A 19,877-nucleotide genomic window follows, 5' to 3' on the forward strand; every position below is an offset into this window, starting at 1 on the left:
TACTAAGATTCACATATACCCTTGTAAGATGCACCGCAGGTGTAATCCCACCAATCCCCCTCCCTCCCCTCCCTTTCCCCCTTCCCCCTATCCTTTTGGAAGTGCAGAAGCCGGGGAGCCTGCCCTAGTGGCAAGGAGGCAGTGCCAGCCTGGTCTCTTCCCTTCCCCCACCCCCTCCAGCATCATGCTGGGTCCAGATTAAACAGGATGAAGGATGGACCAAGGACTTAATCAGCAGAATAACGATAGTGATTTTCCTTCACTTAAACCACTTGGATTTGAGAACCCCCACTCTTCTGTGTGGTTTTGGCCATCGTTATTTTCTGGTAGTGTTTAGCCTGTGCTACTTCCTAGTGTGTGTTTTAATACATTAATGTATTACATTTAAAAACCCTGGTCCGATTATTCTAGAGACGAAAGTAGATGAGCAGGGATGGAGTACGTGCCCCATTTGCCTCTTTTCCTTTAAACCCTTTTTTCACGTTGAGAGGCCAGGCCGCATGTCTGCAGTGCAGGTACTGACTCGGGGTCTCCAGGCAGCTGACTAGTGGTACCTGCACTACCTGCTGGGTCTCCCCAGCCCCTGCACAGCCTTGCTGAGCGGGTCCTGCCTCGTACCCCCGTTGGGAGCTGTGGTGGAGTGACACCATCAGGCCGTGGCCACCAAAGGCCTTGGCAGCGAGGAGGCAAGGCTGGAGCATCCTCAGGCGCTGAGGGCATGAGTCTCGCCTGGGCTCCCAGGGAGATGGGTAATGTGGTGACCTCATGTGCCAGAAGCCAGGGCAGGCAGCAGGTGGCAGGCAGATGCAGTCACAGCTGCCTCCAGGGCGGCCGGGCCACCCATGTGGGATCTGCCCAGCGTTCAAATCTGGGCTCGTCCCTCACGGCTGGTGTGACCTCAGCGAGTCCTGTGACCTTACTGAGCCTCCGTTCTTCTGTCTACAGAAGGGTGAGGGTAATACTTACTTGGCAAGTGGTGAAGGTGAGAGGTAACCTCGGTCAAGGAGCCGCACACGTGGGCCAAGTGCAAGATACAGCTGTTATTTTCACTGCTGAGGAACACAGCTGCACTTCTCCTCGTAGGTTACTGGTACAATCCTTAAGAATTTTTTCCCCAGCTCTGGGGAAAAATTTGAATTTCCCAGTTCAAATCCTGAGGAATTTGAATTCTCATTTTTAAACTTGACAGTTTCAGCTAAAAGAGAATCATGAAAGGCTTTATAATGTGTTCGAGTTTCTTTGTTATTTATCCCTAGAGTAAGACTTAGAAAAGCTATTAAAAAGCCAGCTAGCCAAGAATTTGAATTTTGTCAACTTCTCTGACACAGAAGTTTGCTTAAGGCTGAAAGAATCTAAGCGAAGCTTCTATCTTTACCCCCAAAGTCTTTTTTGTTCTTTTATGAGATGGCTCTGCTTATTCCAGGCTGAGATGAGTGTTGTGTAGCTAGACGTTTCCTGTCTGTGATCAATTCTAATGCCTTTTGTGAAGGGAAATGGTTGTAAATTATTACCAGTTAATTAAATGAGGGTTTCCCTTGAGTCGTGTGCTCAGGCGTTTATCCAAGCCTGTTTAGAATCATGGAACATTAGAGATAGAACATTTTTAGACAACCCCCTTGTTTGATGAACAAGGAGACCGAGCCAGGGAGGTAAGTGACTTGCCCAGCTTCTGCAAAGTGATGTCCATGGAATCAAAGGAGGCCAGGGGACTCTGCCAGGTGGGCATGCACATCCAGCTCACAGGGCGATAAAGCCGTCCATATGCCACTGCTCTGCCTTAGAGCCAACTTGCAGCGCTTTTATTTTTTACAACGTGCTGTCACACGCTATTCTATTTCGTAGTAATTATTATTATTCCTGTTTTACAGGTGAGGAAATTGAGCTGGTCAAATGATCTGGTCAACAGCTATCTATGTACTGAGTTTGGTTCTGGGAACTCCCATCCCCTTGGGGGACGCAGCGTCAGCTCCTGCGGGGATGGAGTATGCACCCTTATTGCAAGCGATGAGATAAGACTGATTATTCAAGGGTTAAGATGATAGTTGAGATATGAGTTTTGAGATGTGAGGGATCAGCGTGAACATCCGGCCCCAGTTTTTTCCTTCTCCTGCCACCACAGTGTCACCTTCCCCAGCAGGACTCAGTTACCCATCTCACTTGCAGCTCTGGGCACCTGGCAATAGTCCGGACTTGGGAATAATTCAGTGAGGGGCTGAATGAAGGAATAGGCAGGTGAAAGGAAGAGAGACAGGCCTTCATCCAGGGCCAACAGCATGAGCCAGGGGGCAGGCCGGACTGGAAGAACAGGTGTCAAGAAGGGAATTTTGAAAAAGAGGTTTGGGTAGATGAGTGGGGAGCCAGCAAAAGGGGAGCCCCATGGAGCAGGGTGAGTTTTATTCTGAGGGCCCTGAGGCTTTGGAGGGAGAGTAGAGGAGGGGGCCCTTTAGAAAGGATGCTTTGTTTTTGGTGTGGGGGGGTGTCACCTGACTGCAGGAAAAAACGATGAGTGAGGTCCACAGTGACAGGGACCCTGGAGTGACAAATAGAAAAGACACAGGCTATAGGGGTGACTTGAGCTGGAGGTGGGACTCCAGGATTAGCCTGGAAACTCAGAAGAATGGTGGTTCCAGTGATTCAGCACTGACAACGGGAAGCTTTAGGAGGAAACGTGGAATTAGAGCTGATTTATTTATTTACCTAATTTATTTACTTATTTTTGAGACAGAGTCTCACTCTGTCGCCCTGGATAGAGTGCCATGGCATCATCATTGCTCACAGAAAACTCAAACTCCTGGGCTCAAGCAATCCTCCTGCCTTAGTCTCACGAGTAGTTGGGGGTATAGGCACCGGCTACAACGCTTGGCTAGTTTTTCCTATTTTTAGTGGAGATGGGGTTTCACTTTGCTTCGGTTGGTCTCTAACTCCTGAGTTCAAGTAATCCACCTGCCTCAGCCTCCCAGGGTGCTGAGCCCAGGGAATTAGAGTTGTTTAAAGCTGGCATCAGCCCTTCAGAGATGGCGGTCCCTGGTCAGGCTCTGTCATTGTCACCTACGGAACTTTTAAAAATAGCAGATCCCTAGACCCCTTTCCCTTTCCCTGGAAAAATCAGCAGAGCCCTGGTGGGAGCTGCACATCAGTGACTGTTGCCCGTAGTGATTGCCCGTTTTAAATTTCATCCAACAACATAGATGGATTTCAGTGTCTCGGAGTCCTTGCCTACACCCATCACTGTTTGTCTTCTGGATTATGCCGTCCTAGGCTAGGAGGGGCTGTCTCACTGTGCTTTTGATTCACAGTTCTCAGGTAGCCTATGATGTTGAACAATCTTTCATGTGCTTATCAGTCGTTTGTGTATCTTCTTTGGAGAAGTGTCTGTTCAAATCCTTTGCCTGTTTTAAATATTGGGTTCTATATATTTTTATTATTGAGTTGTAAGAGTTCTTTATTCTGGATACAAATCCTTTCTGTGATTCATAAATATTTTCTCCCATTCTGTGGATTCTTTCTTTCTTTCTTTCTTTCTTTCTTTCTTTCTTTCTTTCTTTCTTTCTTTCTTTCTTTCTTTCTTTCTTTCTTTCTTTCTTTCTTTCTTTCTTTCTTTCTTTCTTTCTTTCTTTCTTTCTTTCTTTCTTTCTTTCTTTCTTTCTTTCTTTCTTTCTTTCTTTCTTTCTTTCTTTCTTTCTTTCTTTCTTTCTTTCTCTCTCTCTCTCTCTCTCTCTCTCTCTCTCTCTCTCTCTCTCTCTCTCTCTCTCTCTCTCTCTCTCTCTCTCTCTCTCTCTCTCTTTTTCTCTCTCTCTTTTTCTTTCTTTTTCTTTCTCTCTTTCTTTTTCTTTCTCTCTTTCTTTCTTTCTTTCGTATGGAGTCTTGCTCTGTCACCCCTGGGGTGGGTGCAGCGGCATCATCACAGCTCACAGCAACCTCAAACTCTTGAACTTAAGTGATCCTCTTGCCTCAGCCTCCCAAGTAGTTGGGACTACAGGTACCCACCACAATGCCCAGCTAATTTTTCTATGTTCAGTAGAGACGGTGTCTTGCTCTTGCTCAAAGTCCTGAGCTCAAGCAGTCCTCCCACCTTGGCCACCTAGAGAGCTAGGATTATAGGTAAGAGGCACCGCACCCAGCCTCGCTTTGTTGATAGTATCATTTATAGCATAAAAAGTTTTTAATTTTGATGTAGTTCAATTTATCAACTTTCTTTTCTGTCACTTGTTCCTTTTTTTTTGAGACAGAGTCTCACTCTGTCATCCTGGGTAGAGTGCTGTGGCATCATAGCTCACAGCAACCTCAAACTCTTGATCTTAAATGATCCTCTTGCCTCAGCCTTCTGAGTAGCTGGGACTACAGGAGCCCACCACAACACCCAGCTAGTTTTTTTTTTTTTTTTGTAAGATACAGGGTCTTGCTCTTGCTCAAGCTGATCTTGAACTCCTGAGCTCAAGCGATCCATCTGCCTCAGCCTCTTAGATTGCTAGGATAACAGGCATGAGCCACCACACTTGGCTGTCACTTGTATTTCTGATATTGTATGTAGGAAACCATTGCCTCATTGCAGATAAGGAAAATTTACCTCTGTGTTTCTTTCTAAGAGTTTTATAAGTTTAGGCATTCTAACTAGGTCTGTGATCCATTTTGAGTTAATATTCACATATCTTATGAGGTAGGGGTCTGATTTCGTTATTCTGCACGTGGATATCTAGCTGTCCTGGCACCATTTGTTAAAAGGAGTGTTCTTTATTCATTTAATTGTCTTTATATCCTTTTAAAATGTCCTTCTTCCTGTTTTCCTTATCCCTGTCTGCAGGAAAACACTGATATGTTTTCTATCACTATAGATTAGTTTTCCTTTTCTATTTTATATAAATAGAATCATACAGAATACTTTCTTTTTTGGTGTGGCTTCTTTCATTCATTATTTGGGATTTTTCCATGTTGGGTATTCCTTCTCATCGTTGGATACTATTCCATTATGTAGAAATACTACATTAAAAAACATTCATCAGTTGATGGACATTTTATTTCTGCTTTTTAGCTATTGCGGATAAAGTTCCTGTAAGCATTTGTGTGCAAACCTTTGTATAGGCATAGACTTTATTATTTCCTGAGTAAGAACCCAGGGATAGAATGGATCAAACGGTAGGTATGTGTGTAATGCGTTAGGAAATACACAACCGTTCCCAAAGTGAAGATGCCATTGTTCCATCAGCAATATGATAAAGGTTCAGTTGCTCCACATCGTTGCAAATGCTCACTACGGGTTAGACTTTTTAATTTTAGCCATTCTACTAGCTATGTAGTTATTTTAATTAGCATTTCTCTAATGACGGAGGATGTTGAACTTGTTTTTCTGTACTTGTTTGCCATCTGTATCTCCTTAGGTGAAGTTATGAAATCCCTTTTTTAAAAATTGGATTTTAGGGCGGTGCCTGTGGCTTAAGGAGTAGGGCGCCAGTCCCATATGCCGGAGGTGGCGGGTTCAAACCTAGCCCTGGCCAAAAAAAAATAAAAAAATAAAAAAATAAAAATTGGATTTTAAAATTATTTTTGAGGTTTACTCATTCTTTATGTATTCTTGACGCAAGTGCTTTATCCATTACATGATTTATAAATATTTTCTTCAAATCTGTGGCTTGTATTCCATCCTCTTGACAGTATCTTTCAAAGAACAAAAATTTAAATTTTGATGCAGTCCATTTTCCCAGTTTGTTGTTTTATGGTTTGTGACTTTGGTCTTATCTCAGAAACACTTGCCTAACCCAGGATACCAGAGGTTTTCTTTAATGTATTTTTCTAGAAGTTTTTAAGATTTAGTTTTTATGTTTAGGCCTAGGATCCATTTTGTGTTAACTTACATATAAGTTACAATATTGGGCAGAAAATCAGTATTTTGCACGTGGATGTCCGATAGCTCCAGCACCATTTACTGACTGATTTTTATGGTTTTGTTCATTTGTGTCTAAGGATGCCATTTTCCTGAGCCCACTGCTTTCTGAGTTTCAACAAGGGCCAGGGGTTGTCCTTATCAACAGAAGTCGTCTGTGGGGAGGTGACTGTTGCAGTATGTTGCAGTAAGAGGCATCCATCTCTGCCTGGGGCCATCCTAGACTCTGCCCTGAAAGCTCTGCTCTGTCAGACACTCTGTCCGGGCCTTGGCGTGATGACATAGCTAATTGGAGGCCCTGACTTGGGGAGCCATAATTCAAGAAGGAAGGTGAACAAACTGACTGGGTTTGGGATCCAGTGAACCTTTGGGTCTGAAACAACAAGCTGAAACTCTACAGAAAACCATACGAAGAGTTTAGGTTTATGTGAGGGTTTGGGGCCTCACCACTGTGTGAGCACAGGATGTGGGAGGCAAAGTTTTATAGAGCACACAGAAAAGATGCAAGGTTTCAGTTGATGGCAAACTCAGCCTGGGTCACTGGGGCTTCTCAAAGCACCCAGGCCGTGCAGCTGCACTTGTAAAGGGCACTGGAGTATCACAGCTGTGATAATCTTGTTCTCCCCCGTGAGGGTCAGGTCATACTCTTTAATAGGGTGCAGAGAAACTGGGGTGGGGGAGGAGAAAATCTCCATGTCACACGAAGAGGCCGAAGGAGCTTGGCTATCCATATTTGTTAACTTATTTACACATTTGTTCTGCAAACCATTTTTGTGCAAGGCAGGGCTTTGGGGCAGGGCCTAACATCTGCAAGTGTTGTGATGTGGGTTCCAGCACTGGTCTCCATAAAGGGTATGGAGTTGTCCAACTGTGTAAAAGAGGTCTGGGAAGGTCTCCCTATAAAGGTGAGTCCTGATTTGAGACTTGATGAACAAATAGGAGTAAGGCGATTTAAAAAGGGAAAAAGGATTATTTTTCAAATTTTGTAATAAATATTTTGTGAAGTACCTTTACTAAGTGTAGAGTATAAGGGTTCAAACACAATAATTAAGAAAATGTCATGAAGGCTATGTTAACGAGTTCGGAGAAAATATTTCAAACTGTATGTAAAATCAGCACATTGTACCTCATGATTGCATTATTGTATACAGCTATGATTCATTTAAAAAAAAAAAAAGTAACTTTAGCTACAAAATAAATAAATAAAAAGGGAAAAGGGGACTTTCCAGCTAGAAAGATCATGGGCCCCCAGTCCCTCAGCATGAAATAACACGCCCCCCCCAAATGTGTAAGAAGTGAGAGGCCGGGATCCAGGTTACATGTGGTTGTAGTGAGGCAGGAAGCTGAGGCTGAAAGGTGGGGAGGGACACGGTGTCCAGGGCTTTGTGCCGTGCTAAGGGGTTTGGACCTTATCACGGAAAGGAGAGGAAATATTGAGGGTTTCTAAGTTAGGAAGTCACCTGACCAGATTTCAATTTTTGAAGCATGTCACTGGCTCAGCTGGAGGACAGCAGTCTGGAGGCCACAGGCCATCACGGGAGGCCTGATGAGGCATAGCAGTAAGAGAGAGGAGAGGAGGGATTCAGGAGAGAATTAGAGAGCGGACTTGATGGAGTTTGGCAGCAGTTATGTGTCCATGGTGAGGAGCCTGGTGCTGCTGCATAAGTGCTGGGGTCAGGAGTAAGAGAAAGACTGGGAAAGAGTGGTTTCCTAGAAGCAAGGAATAAGAGAGATTCACAGAGAGAAGGAAGCTGTCAAGAAGGTCAGATGTTGCAGAGATTAAAGGAGAGAAAGAGACATATCCTGGGGGTTGCCGTGGGGCACAGTCAGGTTGGCAGGAGCTGTGTCAGTGGTGCTGAGCACCAGGGAGTGAGACTGCAGGATGGCGTGGGTGTGCGTGGGTGTTAGAAGCCAGAGAGGCCGGGTGATAATCTTCTAATATTTGACTTACTCTCGTTGGGTGACAATTTGGATAAGTCTTTTGGGAGGTAGAAAACCCTACTCAAGCTAGCTAAAACAAAGGGAATTTATGGGCTCAAAAAAGAAAAATTTGAAATTCTCCAAGAACCAAGCTAGCCTCACCTCGAGGTTTAAGTGATGTTACCAAGACCTAGTCTCTTTCTGTTCCCCAGCTTTCCACCTCTGTTGGCTCCATTCTCTCCCTCACCATGGTGACAGCAAGGCTTCCAGATACTCCCAAGTTTATGTTCTTCGTGACTGAAGTACAGTGGAAATGAGATCTTATCTCGTCCTGTAGATCCAGGATTCCTAATGGACCTACTTGGATTTTGTGCCCAAATCTGAGCCAGTGGTTGCTCAGGGTAGGGATTTGTAGTCACTCTGCTAACTAGATACAGGGGACCTGCCAGCTCCAGTCCAGTCATCCTGGCGGGGGGAATTCAGTGCTCTGATCAGCTAGGTCTGGGCCATCTGTCTACTCTGGAGTTCAGGGTGGAATCCCAGATGAGCCATTTGGGCTACATGTGAGGGAAGGGTAATTCTCAAATAAAGCTCTAGTGGACACTGTTTCCCAAAGCTAGAGAAACAGTGTCCACTAGAGTGTGGAGGACAAAACGAGGTCAACAAGTGGAAATTATCGTTTTTGCTTCAGTTCTGCTGGTAGAGAAAGATCTGCCTATGAAGTACAGGAATGAAATAAGCCATCTGTTGAGACAGTTGAGTTGGCTGCTCTGGTGGGTATCCAGACAACCACTATGAAATAGATGACAACAGCCCACCAGCAATGTGTAGATGGAGTCGGTAACCTCTAAGGCCACGTTCTTCAAACTTCTCCTCTGTGACACAGTAAGGAAAACCTCTTTACGTGAAAACCCAGTGTAGCCGTACACATGTAAACAACACCATAAACAAGTCTCAGGGAGCTGCTTTTCTTTGCTACCCTGTGACGTGTTCCTACTCTCTCCTCTTTTATTCTACTTAAAAATCCCTGTTTTGTGCAACCTGCTACATTTTTCTCATGTCCTTTTAATGAGTCTTGATCTGCAATTGGGTAAAATCCTGTTTCCAAGGCCTGATGCTGTAACACATCTGCTCTAGATGGACAGAATTTGAAGAGGCTGTTTGAACCTGGCACAGGTCAAAAAGGAGGAAGCAAACCTGTTCTGCTTGTGAGAGCTCCTGATCCAAGTGGTGGAGGCCCCTGCCCTCTATCAGAGAAGTTCCTGACCTGCCTTGGGGGTGCAGTGGCCTTTTTTGCAGGCCCTCGGGACAGTGTTGGAGGAGGTTGACCGTGAGCTGAAGGATGGCGGGGGCAGCCTGGCAGTCTATCTGTCCAGGGCTGGCCGCAGCAGCATCTGTACCAGCTTCAGTTTATGTTGTGAGGTTAAATGTATGTGTGAGTGTGTGTTCTCTGCCAGGCCTTTACAGTGAAGATGAAGGAGTGGTTTTTAAAAATAACATATTTTTTGACTTGAAACAAGTCAAGGCAGAGAGTGGAGACAATTAGAGACTGACATCCTGTTTAGTCATCTCTGCAGAGAGCTCTATTTTCAGAACTGTTCTATAAAGGTTCACAAGTGGTGTGAAGATAGGTAAGGGGATATTGTTAAGTTAGCAGTTGTCGTGATGTAAGTAGCTGCTTTGAACATGGTGGTAACTGAACTGGTGACATTATACGCAGAGAGTGGGGCACTGTAAGAATAGCTTGTTATGTGGGTAAAGATTTCTGAGTCTGTACAAAACAGGTATCTTGTATTTTGAAAAAGAACATAACCAGGGCAGGGTGTTAAAAAATATGTAGTGGTGGGCCGGATGTGGTGGCTCATGCCTATAATCTTAGCACTCTGGGAGGCTGAGGCAGGAGGATTCTTTGAGGTCAGGAATTCGAGACCAGCCTGAGCAAGAGCAAGACCCTGTCTCTACTGAAAATAGAAAAACTAGCCAGGTGTCATGGCAGGTGCCTGTAGTCCCAGCTACTTGGGAGGCTGAGGCAGGAGGATCACTTGAATCCAGGAGTTTGAGGTTGCTGTGAACTGGGCTGACGCCAGGGAACTCAAGCCTGGATGGCAGAGTGACACTCTGTCTCAAACAAAAAAACAGTGTAGTAGTGACCTAGGGTAAAGCCAGCGCCTTTGCTCACGTGTAGATGTAATACAAAGTAAATAGTATGGTTAAGATTCTTTGAGATCATGTGATGGAGTCCATGTTGGAAATGCTGGAAAAACAAAGCCGCTGACTTTCAGATGAGAACAGAGAGGCCTGGGTGGTGAAGGGCCTTGCCCACATCCAGAGACTGCTGTGGCAGTCAGCGTGCCTGGTGTGGTCTGTGTGTGTATATGTGTTTGTGTGTGTAAGGGGCTCTTTCTGCTGTACCATGTGACTTTCAGCTTCTTTAAATTTTGTAGTCATACCAAAAAGTGATATTCCACATCAGTACTCAGGCTTCTCTGTCTCCCAGGCAAGCTTCTCTTAACTTTTCCTCTTTCAGATGAATGGAGCCATGTATTGGATCTGGCAAGATTTATTTAAGGACAATTGTAAATTCACGTATTTGAATCCACAAGAACCTCGCAGTACAAGGCTTAGAGGTGTTCATGGACAGTGAGGTTAACACCCAGCAGAAAGAGGGCAGAACTTGTCCACCTGAGCCACCGGTAGTCAGAGCAGATGTGGGAGGCACTGCTCCACCCTGGGTACCATGCTGCACCATGTTCTTCCAGACACTGGAGTGTGTGCAGAGCTGGGGCTGCCTGAGAAGATGTCGAGCTGCTTGCTTTGCAGAGTGTTTGTCTTTTTTTTTTTTTTTTTTAAACAGAGTCTCACTTTGTAGCCCAGACTAGAGGGCTGTGAAGTCAGCCTAACTCTAAGCAACCTCAAACTTCTGGGCTTAAATGATCTACCTGCCTCAGCCTCCTGAGTAGCTAGGACTGCAGGTGCCCATCACAACGCCCAGCTAGTTTTTCTATTTTTAGTAGAGATAGAGTTTTGCTCTTGCTTAGGTGGTCTGGAACGCCTGAGTTCAAGCAGTCCACCTACCGCAGCCTCCCAGAGTGCCAGGATTACAGGCGTGAGCCACTCCGCCCCACCCAGAATATGTGTCTTGATAGATAACTTTAAGGATCAGTGATATTCTAATAAACAGTCAAGAGTGGGGAATACAAAGCTCCTGACCCTCTTTTCCTATTACTTGCTTAAGATTGACTGGACGTTAATGGAAATATATTGACAGAGACTGTACTTTTCACTTAATAAAAACTAAAGATTTGCGTTGACCGTGCCCATTTGTTCATTACCTCGTATGCTACCATTATTTCTCCTTTTCACGTTGTTGTCATGGGGTATAGAAAGGCTCTTACAAGTGGTGTACCTGAGATCTGAGTGCTGCTTATATAATGATGTGCCCAAAATGGAAGAGAATAAAATTTAAGAGGAAGGAAATCAAAAAAATGTAGTTTCTTTCATATTTGCTTTTCACCTCTGCAAGTTTCTGGATTTTCAAGTTTTGGATTTCAGTGAAAATAGACATCCCTCTACTGTCTATTGAAATACTTAGATTTGATCCATGGCTGTGATTTGCATATTCAGGCCTCTCTGTGATTAATTAAAGTCCACAAAAGTACTTTAATAATAAAATATAATTTTTTTTTCTTTCTAGGTGGATCTGGAACCAGAGGGGAAAGTGTTTGTGGTGATCACCCTAACTGGGAGTTTCACTGAAGGTGAGAGTTTGGATGGGCATATGTGTAATCTGAGTCCAGCTAAGTAAAAATTTCTATTTTGGAAATTATAAAAGAGCATTTTGTAAAAGATCAAAAAGATTGGAGAAAATCACTGTCTTAACTTGGCCTGGCTGGCATTTTGCTGACCAATGGCATATTGGTCCAGGTATTAACTATATTAACTACATTATATTAACTGTATTTCCTAAATCTGGCAATTGCATCTTTTGTTTGGCATACTAAGTTTTTGTTACAAAATTCACTTGTTTGTTCTAGTAGACAAACAAGTTTTGGTAGACATGTTAAGATTTTCTATGCAAATTATCATTTTGCCTATAAATAAAGGCAGGTTTTCTTTTCTAATATTTGAGGCTTCTAGGACAGACATCCTGATTTCACATCCAACTTTAAAAGGAAGGAATTTAGCTTCTCCCTAGCGGCTATGACAGTAGCTGTTTGGCTATGTGTATTCTGTAGATTTGCTTTATCACAATTGAGGAAGTTCCTTCCTATCCAGTCCTGAATTTCAGTGTACTGAATTTTGTTAATTAAAAGTGTTAAATTTGGGTGTATGCTTTTTCTTTATCTGTTGAGATGATTATGTGATTTTTTTTTTCTTTACTCTCCTTTATTTTCCAGCAGGTAGTTAAATTACTGGGTGATCACCTTAAAATTGTGGCAGCTTCCAAGGTGGATCTGTCTCACTCTTGTCTTTTCCCTTTTCCTTTTAGTTCAAGGGCAAATTCCACGGTCCTAGGCCGCAGGGCGTAACCAGTCTGAGGGTTCGGTGAAAATCCCAGGGGCTTTAAATCTTCGCAGCAGTCAGGCTTCAAAGTGCTTCTTCTGTGAAGCAGCTGAGACCCCTCCTCATCTCTTTTCAGCACTCTAGCTCTTTTGTGGACCTTGTGGAGTCTCCCTTGCAGAGGCACAATGTAGGAGAATGCAGGAATTTGAGGAGTTGACACATTTCGAGGTGGTTCTCCCTATGGCCTCATCTTTTCTAGGAGTTCTCTCTTTAATATCCAGTTATCCATTTCATTCTTCAAGCCAATAAAACTGTGGCTTCCTTCTTCTCTTCACCCAGCTTTATGCAGCCTGGGCAATAATCTGGAGAAAATCCCTAGAAACGAGGATCTTACCTGATGCAGTCCCCGTCACTCACGTGTTGGTACCTGTTTTGGGTTGTTCTCCTGCATCATTAGTTGTTTTTTATATGTATTTTCCAGATATTTTAATTGTTTGGCAGGAGAGTTGGTTCATTTCAAGCTACCCTGTTCCCCGAAAATAAGACAGTGTCTTATTTTCAGGTGTGCTCCCAAAGATGCGCTAGGTCTTATTTTCAGGGGACGTCTTATCTTTCCTGTAAGTAGGTCTTATTTTCAGAGGATATCTTATTTTCAGGGAAACAGCGTATTATGCCACTGCCAAAATCCTGTGAAGACTTTGAAGCATGTGGCTTAATGGTTTGTATGTTTGGTGTTGTCATTTTGCAGATTGGTTATATATTTTCTTTGAGAAATATTTTTCTCTACTTCTCACAGCCAGCGGTTCTCATTCATGAGAATGAATTATTTAGTGCTAAAAGTTTTTGGGTTTTGCTTTTATTGTTGGGGAATCACTGAGGGTACAATGAGCCAGGTTATACTGCTTGCATTTGCTGGGTCCCTCTATGAATAGTGTCCCACCCCCAAGAGGTGTGTCACACACTGTGGCCCCACACACCCCTCCCTCCTTCCCCCTCCACTCCCCCATCACCCCTTCCCTTACCATCTACCAGCATCAATTGTCCTCATATCAGAATTGGGTACTTTGGATTCTTCTCCATTCTTGTGATGCTTGACTAAGAAGAATGTATTTCCACCCCATCCAAATTCATACAAAAGATGTAAAGTCACCATCCTTTTTAGTGGCTGAATAATACTCCACGGTATCCATATATCACAGCTTGTTAATCCATTCCTGGATTGGTGGGCATTTAGGTTGTTTCCACAATTTCGTGATTGTACATTGAGCTGCAGTAAACATTTTAGTGCAAATGTCCTTATGGTAAAATGATTTTTTTTTCTGCTGGGTAGACGCCCAATAATGGGATGCCGGATCAAATGGGAGATCTAATTTGAGTTCTTTTGTTGTTGTTGTTGTTTTGAGACAGAGTCTCACTATGTTGCCCTCAGTAGAGCTCTGTGGCATCACAGCTCACAACAACTACAAACTCTTGGGTTTAAGCAATTCTTTTGCTTAAGCCTTCCAAGTAGCTGGGACAACGCCCGGCTATGTTTTTTGTTGTAGTTGTCATTGTTGTTCAGCAGGCCCTGGCTGGGTTCGAACCCACTAGCCCTGGTATATGGGGCCGGTGTCCTAGACACTGAGCTATGGGCGCTGAGCCAAATTTGAGTTCTTTAAGGATTCTCCATACTTCCTTCCAAAAGAGTTGTATTAGTTTAAAGTCCCACCAGCAGTGTAAAAGTGTTGCCTTCTCTCTACAACCATGCCAACAACTTCAGCTTCGACTCTTTGTACTAGACCTGCACCTTTCTCCACTTAGTAAAATTGATTCAAGATGGATAAAAGATCTAAATCTAAGTGTTAAAGTTTTTTCATATGTCTCTCGCTGGCTCTCTGCTTCCCATCATGTCTGCAGCGCTGGCCAGGCTGGCTGCCCCTCAGCCTCTCGGGAATATTGAGAGGCCCCTGTTGCATTTCCGGAGCTCCTTTGTGGAAGCCAAGACTTGCCATATTGGTAGGTGTGGCACAGGTGGTTGGGCAGCTGATGGTTTGAGTTTTGCTCCCGTGGCAGCCTGCAGAGCCCTGGCTGGGGCAGGAGCCATGATGTCTCAGGCTGTGCAGACCAATGGAACTCAACCATTAAGCAAAACATGGGCACTCGTTTATATGAACTGAGTTACCATGAACACCTCAGGAGGCAATAACAGATGGCTTGGAAATTATGGTTTCACCTGGAAGTCTGCACAGTGAATTAATGTGCCCAGTTTATTTGGAAATGTTGAAGAATACCATGACTACAAAGGAGTGTTTACCTGGATTTTGTGCAGCCCTTAGAAGTGGCAAAAAAGAATGTCCTACCTGCTGGAAAAAACTAGTTTCCAAAGATCACTAAGGACAGACCCAAACTTTGAAACGCTCATCAGTTTTTGGCCGGGCTTGGGTTTGAACCTACCACCTCTGGTATAGGGGGCTGGCGCCCTACTCCTTTGAGCCACAGGCGCCGCCCTCTCATCAGTAAAATTTATCCAAGTCGTGATGAGTGTGTCATTAGCCAGGATCAACGAGCACAGTGATCAGCAGGCATGGTCACAGTGTTGGGGACTGAAGATGCCAGCCATGAACAGATCACAGCCAGGCAAGAAGCAACAGATTGAAATGGCAGTGGAGCAGAGACAGTCCTGCGGGTTCACACTGTAGCGATGAATCTACACATAGCAACCAGGAAGCAGGCCCTTGAAACAAACAGACCAGAAGATCTTATGATTCTGGGCTTGAGCTTGATAATAACAAAGCAACAGTAGCAACTGATCCAGTCATAGATGGTGCTAGAGAAACTGAATTTGTGTTCAAGCTTCATCCCCATCTTACGGAAAAAGATGACCATGTACAGACAAGACATCAGGGAACGGCACTGTTGATCACTTACCCAAGTGTCTGGCCGTGAGATTGCCTTTAGAAGAACTTCCAGATGAGCATTGATACAGCCAGTGAGAAGCAGTACGCCATTTATAGAGCAATAGTCAGTGGCTAGTTCACTGTGTTAAATGGCTCCTTTTCATTGGAATTGGTCAGTGAGAAGTACTGGAAAGTAAATGAACCCGTGGAACTTTATTGCGTACCCACAAAGGAGCCACGAAGGAGCTTTTAAAACCAATTCTGAGACTAAACTTTTTTATAGCTTATTTCTTTAATATTAAAAATGTGTTGGCGCCTGTAGTCCCAGCTGCTCGGGAGGCTGAGGCAAGAGAATCGCTTAAGCCCAGGAGTTGGAGGTTGCTGTGAGCTGTGTGAGGCCACGGCACTCTACCGAGGGCCATAAGGTGAGACTCTGTCTCTACAAAAAAAAAAAAAAAAAATGTGTTGTCATTACTATTTTCATTATATATAGAAAAAGTTTTTTGATATGTTGTCTCAGTTGTTAAATCTTGCCTTATTGCTGTGGCTCAGTGAGTAGGTCACCGGCCCCATATGCCAAGGGTAGCAGGTTCAAACCCAGCCTCGGCCAAACTGCAACCAAAAAATAGCCAGGCGTTGTGGCGGGCACCTGTAGTCCCAGCTACTCGGGAGGCTGAGGCAAGAGAATCGCTTAAGCCCAGGAGTTGGAGGTTGCTGTGAGCTGTGTGAGGCCATGGCACTCTACCGAGGGCCATAAGGTGAGACTCTGTCTCTACAAAAAAAAAAAAAAAAAAATGTGTTGTCATTACTATTTTCATTATATATAGAAAAAGTTTTTTGATATGTTGTCTCAGTTGTTAAATCTTGCCTTATTGCTGTGGCTCAGTGAGTAGGTCACCGGCCCCATATGCCAAGGGTAGCAGGTTCAAACCCAGCCTCGGCCAAACTGCAACCAAAAAATAGCCAGGCGTTGTGGCGGGCACCTGTAGTCCCAGCTACTCGGGAGGCTGAGGCAAGAGAATCATGTAAGCCCAAAAGCTGGAGGTTGCTATGAGCCATGTGATGTCATGGCACTCTACGGGCGGCAAAGTGAGACTCTGTCTCTACAAAAAAAAAAAAAAAAGAAGAAATTATCAGAAACCTGGGATATTAAAAAAAAAAAAAAAAAAAAAAAAACCTGGCTGAGTGGAGTGGCTCTCACATACAGTCCTAGCACTCTGGGAGACCCAGATGGGAGGATCCTTTGAGCTCAAGAGTTTGAGATCAGCCTGAGTAAGAGTAAGACCTCATCTCTACTAAAAATGGACAAAAAACTCTATTAGAAACAGAAAAATAAACCTAGCCAGGAGTTGTGGCAGGCGCCCGTCATCCCAGCTACTTGGGAGGCTGAGGCAGAAAGATCTCTTGAGCCCAGGAGTTTGAGGTTGCTTTGAGCTAGCATGATGCCATGACACTCTAGCCTAGTGACAGAGCAAGACTCTGTCAAATAAGAAAAAGAAAGAAACTGCTGAGGTTTCAGTTTGGGGTTCTTCTGCCTGTTCTCAGGTCTTTTTTATTTTGCTTGGTGTCTTGGGTATAATGGGATGTGTGAGCAAAATGAGTGTGCTTTAGCCTAGTCAAATAAAATGAATGTGATATCACCAAACATCACTGATAGAACATTCTCATAGCGCATAAAGAACGTGGGTCAGCCACAGCAGAAAGAAACACAGCAGTGAGAAAAGAGGTCAGAATGAGGAGTGAGTGAGATCCTGAATGTGCTGAACCACCTTCCTGTGTTAATTTACAAGGGACCACTGGAGTGAGCCTGTACGTTAGACCAGGTCTGACTGTGTCACAACATTACGACTTTTTTAGATCTATGCCAACTCTCTAGGACTAAATGCTGTCAAGGGTGTATCTTCCTTAATTGTACTTTAGAAACATCAGAACAGTGGCACTGGAATACACCTGGATGCTCTCATTGTGTCTGTTTCTTAGTTTTAGTGATAAGAAGAAAGAAATCACGTTGGGGGTGAGTTCTCACTAGGTCAGTGCGGTCGTATTCCTTTCAGAGCTGACCCTGGGTAAAAAGTCTAGACTGGCTGAGTTCATCTTTGTTAATTCCACCTTGCCTTTCAGCTAGTTCTTTCTCTCTGCCTTCAGCCTTCTCTCACTTCAGAAATATGTCCGGTAGCCTCTGTCCAGGCATAGTTGCTGATAAGGAAGACAGTTAATTCATGGGCTAATTCACACTAAGTGACGATGATGGATGTGTTCATACTCTGCCCCTCTTATCTGTGTTTGAATATTTTAAAAGATGCTTGCAGAGCTGTTTTGCCCTTGAGAAATAGGCTTTTAATGTTCAAACTTCAGGAGCTGTGGCGTGGATGTATGGGATATATTTTAGGAACCCCAGAGCTGCTCTCTCCGCCTCTGTGGGAGCATTGTCTTCTTAAACGGGGACTCAGCTTGAGCTGGCACATTCCTGCTGCCTTAGAGCACAGCTCCCTCGTCAAATGTGGAGGATATGACGGTCCCTCTCTGCGTGGGCCGCACAAGGAGGAGATAGATTCTGTGACAGAAGCCTGGACCTGGCACTGTGAGCCCCTCCCTGGCATGGCCTCACTCCTGGCAGCTACCTTACGTTATCCACAGCCTTCAAATGACAGCTCGGCTGCTGGGACATTGGACCTCTGGTTACCTACCATCTTGGATGCTGAAAGCTTCACAGAAAGAAGCAGTATAAAGTGAAGCCTGCTCCGTGGGTATCTTGGCCTGGGATCCTGGAGGGATTATCAAAGCTCAGGAAACGTTGACCGAGCCTGCGTCTGTCTTGTAGGCTTGTCCTGGAGGTCAGATGATATACTGTTAGGGAAGAGCTCTGCAGACTGTAGTCTCGGCGAGACCCCGGTCCTTTTCTCACATGTTCTCCGCAGGTTGGTCTCATCTTACCAGGAACTATGTTTTATACTAAAGGCCTCAAGGCTTTAATGGACACTCACTCAAATAATGTTGATTTATCTCCAAGCATGTTTTCTTTTCATGGCCCTGTATGGTTCTGCCATTAGCTCTGATTCTAGAATCTCAAAGATCTCATTTCTTTAAAAAAAATTGCTTAAATGGGGCAATGATCTGTGATACACAGACCTGGTGTTAGGGGCTACTGACTGCTACTTATCTCACTGTGTCTCATTTTCTTATCTTTCATTAAATGCTAAAATAGCTTAGGCCAAAAAAAAAAGTTTATTAAATTGAAGATAGGATTGAGAAATAACATGAGAAATACCTGCGGGGTGCAGACCTGTAATTTCATTCCAGATGCTGGAGAGATAAGGGTGAATAAGACATAGACACTCTTGTGAAGGAGCTCACAAGAGGGAGGGTGGATGCCCCACGTGTGTGCGGCAGGGAGCCAGGTCTCGCTGGCCGGAAGGTTTTAGAGAAAGCTTTGCGCGGGAGGTGATGTTTAAAGCAAGTCTGAATGGTGAGTAAGAATGTGCTCGGAGGGGAAGAGAAGGTGGTTCAGGAGTAGGGGAAGACAGTTTGTACAGGGTACAGATATGAGAGAACATTGGAAGGTTTTGGAAACTGTAAGTCGTGTGTAGGTGCTGAAGGTGGGCGAGTGAGATGGGGCCAGAGATTTGGGGCTTGCTTATATGTAGGTTTGCCTGGGACAATCCCAGTTTGTCCGTTGTACCAAGTATAATGACTTTTAAAAGGGTGCCTGGTTAGATAATAAATTGCCCGGTCACTCTGCTTCTAGGCTGGTAGAAATGATGGGGTGCCAAGGAAGGGTTTTAAGCAGAGAGAATAAAGATCTGATTTGGTGGCCGTCGGTTGAGTCATATGAAAAGATGAGAGTGTGGAAGACCATTAGGAGACAATAAAAACTATTTTAGAGAAGATGATGAGGCCCGAGTTAAGTTGGAACATGTGGGGATGAAGAGGAGGGGACAGCTTCAAGAAATGTACAGGTAGTAAAATCAACAGGAATTGGCCATCTGTTGGACATCAGGGGCAAAGTAGGCGGAGTCTCAGATGATGTCCCGATGGTGTTACAGGGACATTTACCAGGGTAGAAGTATAGAGAGGAAAATGATGAACTCAGCTTTGGGCAAGTGGAGTTTGGGGTGCTTGTGGAAAATCCAAGTGGAGATGTCAGAGAGGAATTGGAAATGAGATTCTGGACCTGAGATAGACCTCTCAGTATCAGGTGGAAGATGGCACCTAGGTAAAGGGGACCAATGGGAAGATTTGGGGAGCAAACCAAGGCTGACCAAAAACCTAACTTTGCAGAACACTGACATTTAAGGACTTTTACTTATAGATTATAATTTATCAAAACAACTGAAACTATGTTGAAGGTTTACATGATGAACACCCATGTTGCGAATATATGTGTTAATATGTCACTCATACAGTAATATTTAAGCACTTGCTAAATGCCAGGAACTATTTCACTAGATGATTTTCCATCTTCCCAATTGGCACCAAAATGTTTAATAATGAAGTTTGAAGAAAGTACAGAGCAGAGAAGGCTTTGAAGAGTAGCGTTTGGATGGGCGGCACCAGTCAGGTCTTCAGAGTTTGATGACACAGTGTATTGTGTGCAGGTCTGTGCTTAATCCTGGGGCAAGAACAGATGAAGCTGCTCAAAGTCTGTATGGAGGTGAAGCAAAAAGTCCTTGACAGTTGTCACTCTGTGGGCGTCTCTCTCA

The 19,877-nt window shown here is 44.2% G+C and overlaps 1 protein-coding gene and 1 pseudogene across 1 annotated transcript in view; both read left to right on the top strand.

Moving 5' to 3' along the window:
• PRKCH (protein kinase C eta) overlaps positions 1–19,877 on the top strand; it is a 236,819-nt gene that overhangs the window by 59,065 nt on the left and 157,877 nt on the right. Inside the window, exon 2 of the mRNA XM_053602045.1 lies at positions 11,493–11,556. Coding sequence (XP_053458020.1) covers positions 11,493–11,556 — 64 coding nt within the window. The remainder of the gene's footprint in view (positions 1–11,492; positions 11,557–19,877) is intronic.
• Positions 14,386–15,437, top strand: LOC128593737 (E3 ubiquitin-protein ligase RING2-like; annotated as a pseudogene).

This window comes from Nycticebus coucang, chromosome 9, assembly GCF_027406575.1.
Source record: "Nycticebus coucang isolate mNycCou1 chromosome 9, mNycCou1.pri, whole genome shotgun sequence".
In the NCBI taxonomy this organism is placed as follows: domain Eukaryota; kingdom Metazoa; phylum Chordata; class Mammalia; order Primates; family Lorisidae; genus Nycticebus; species Nycticebus coucang.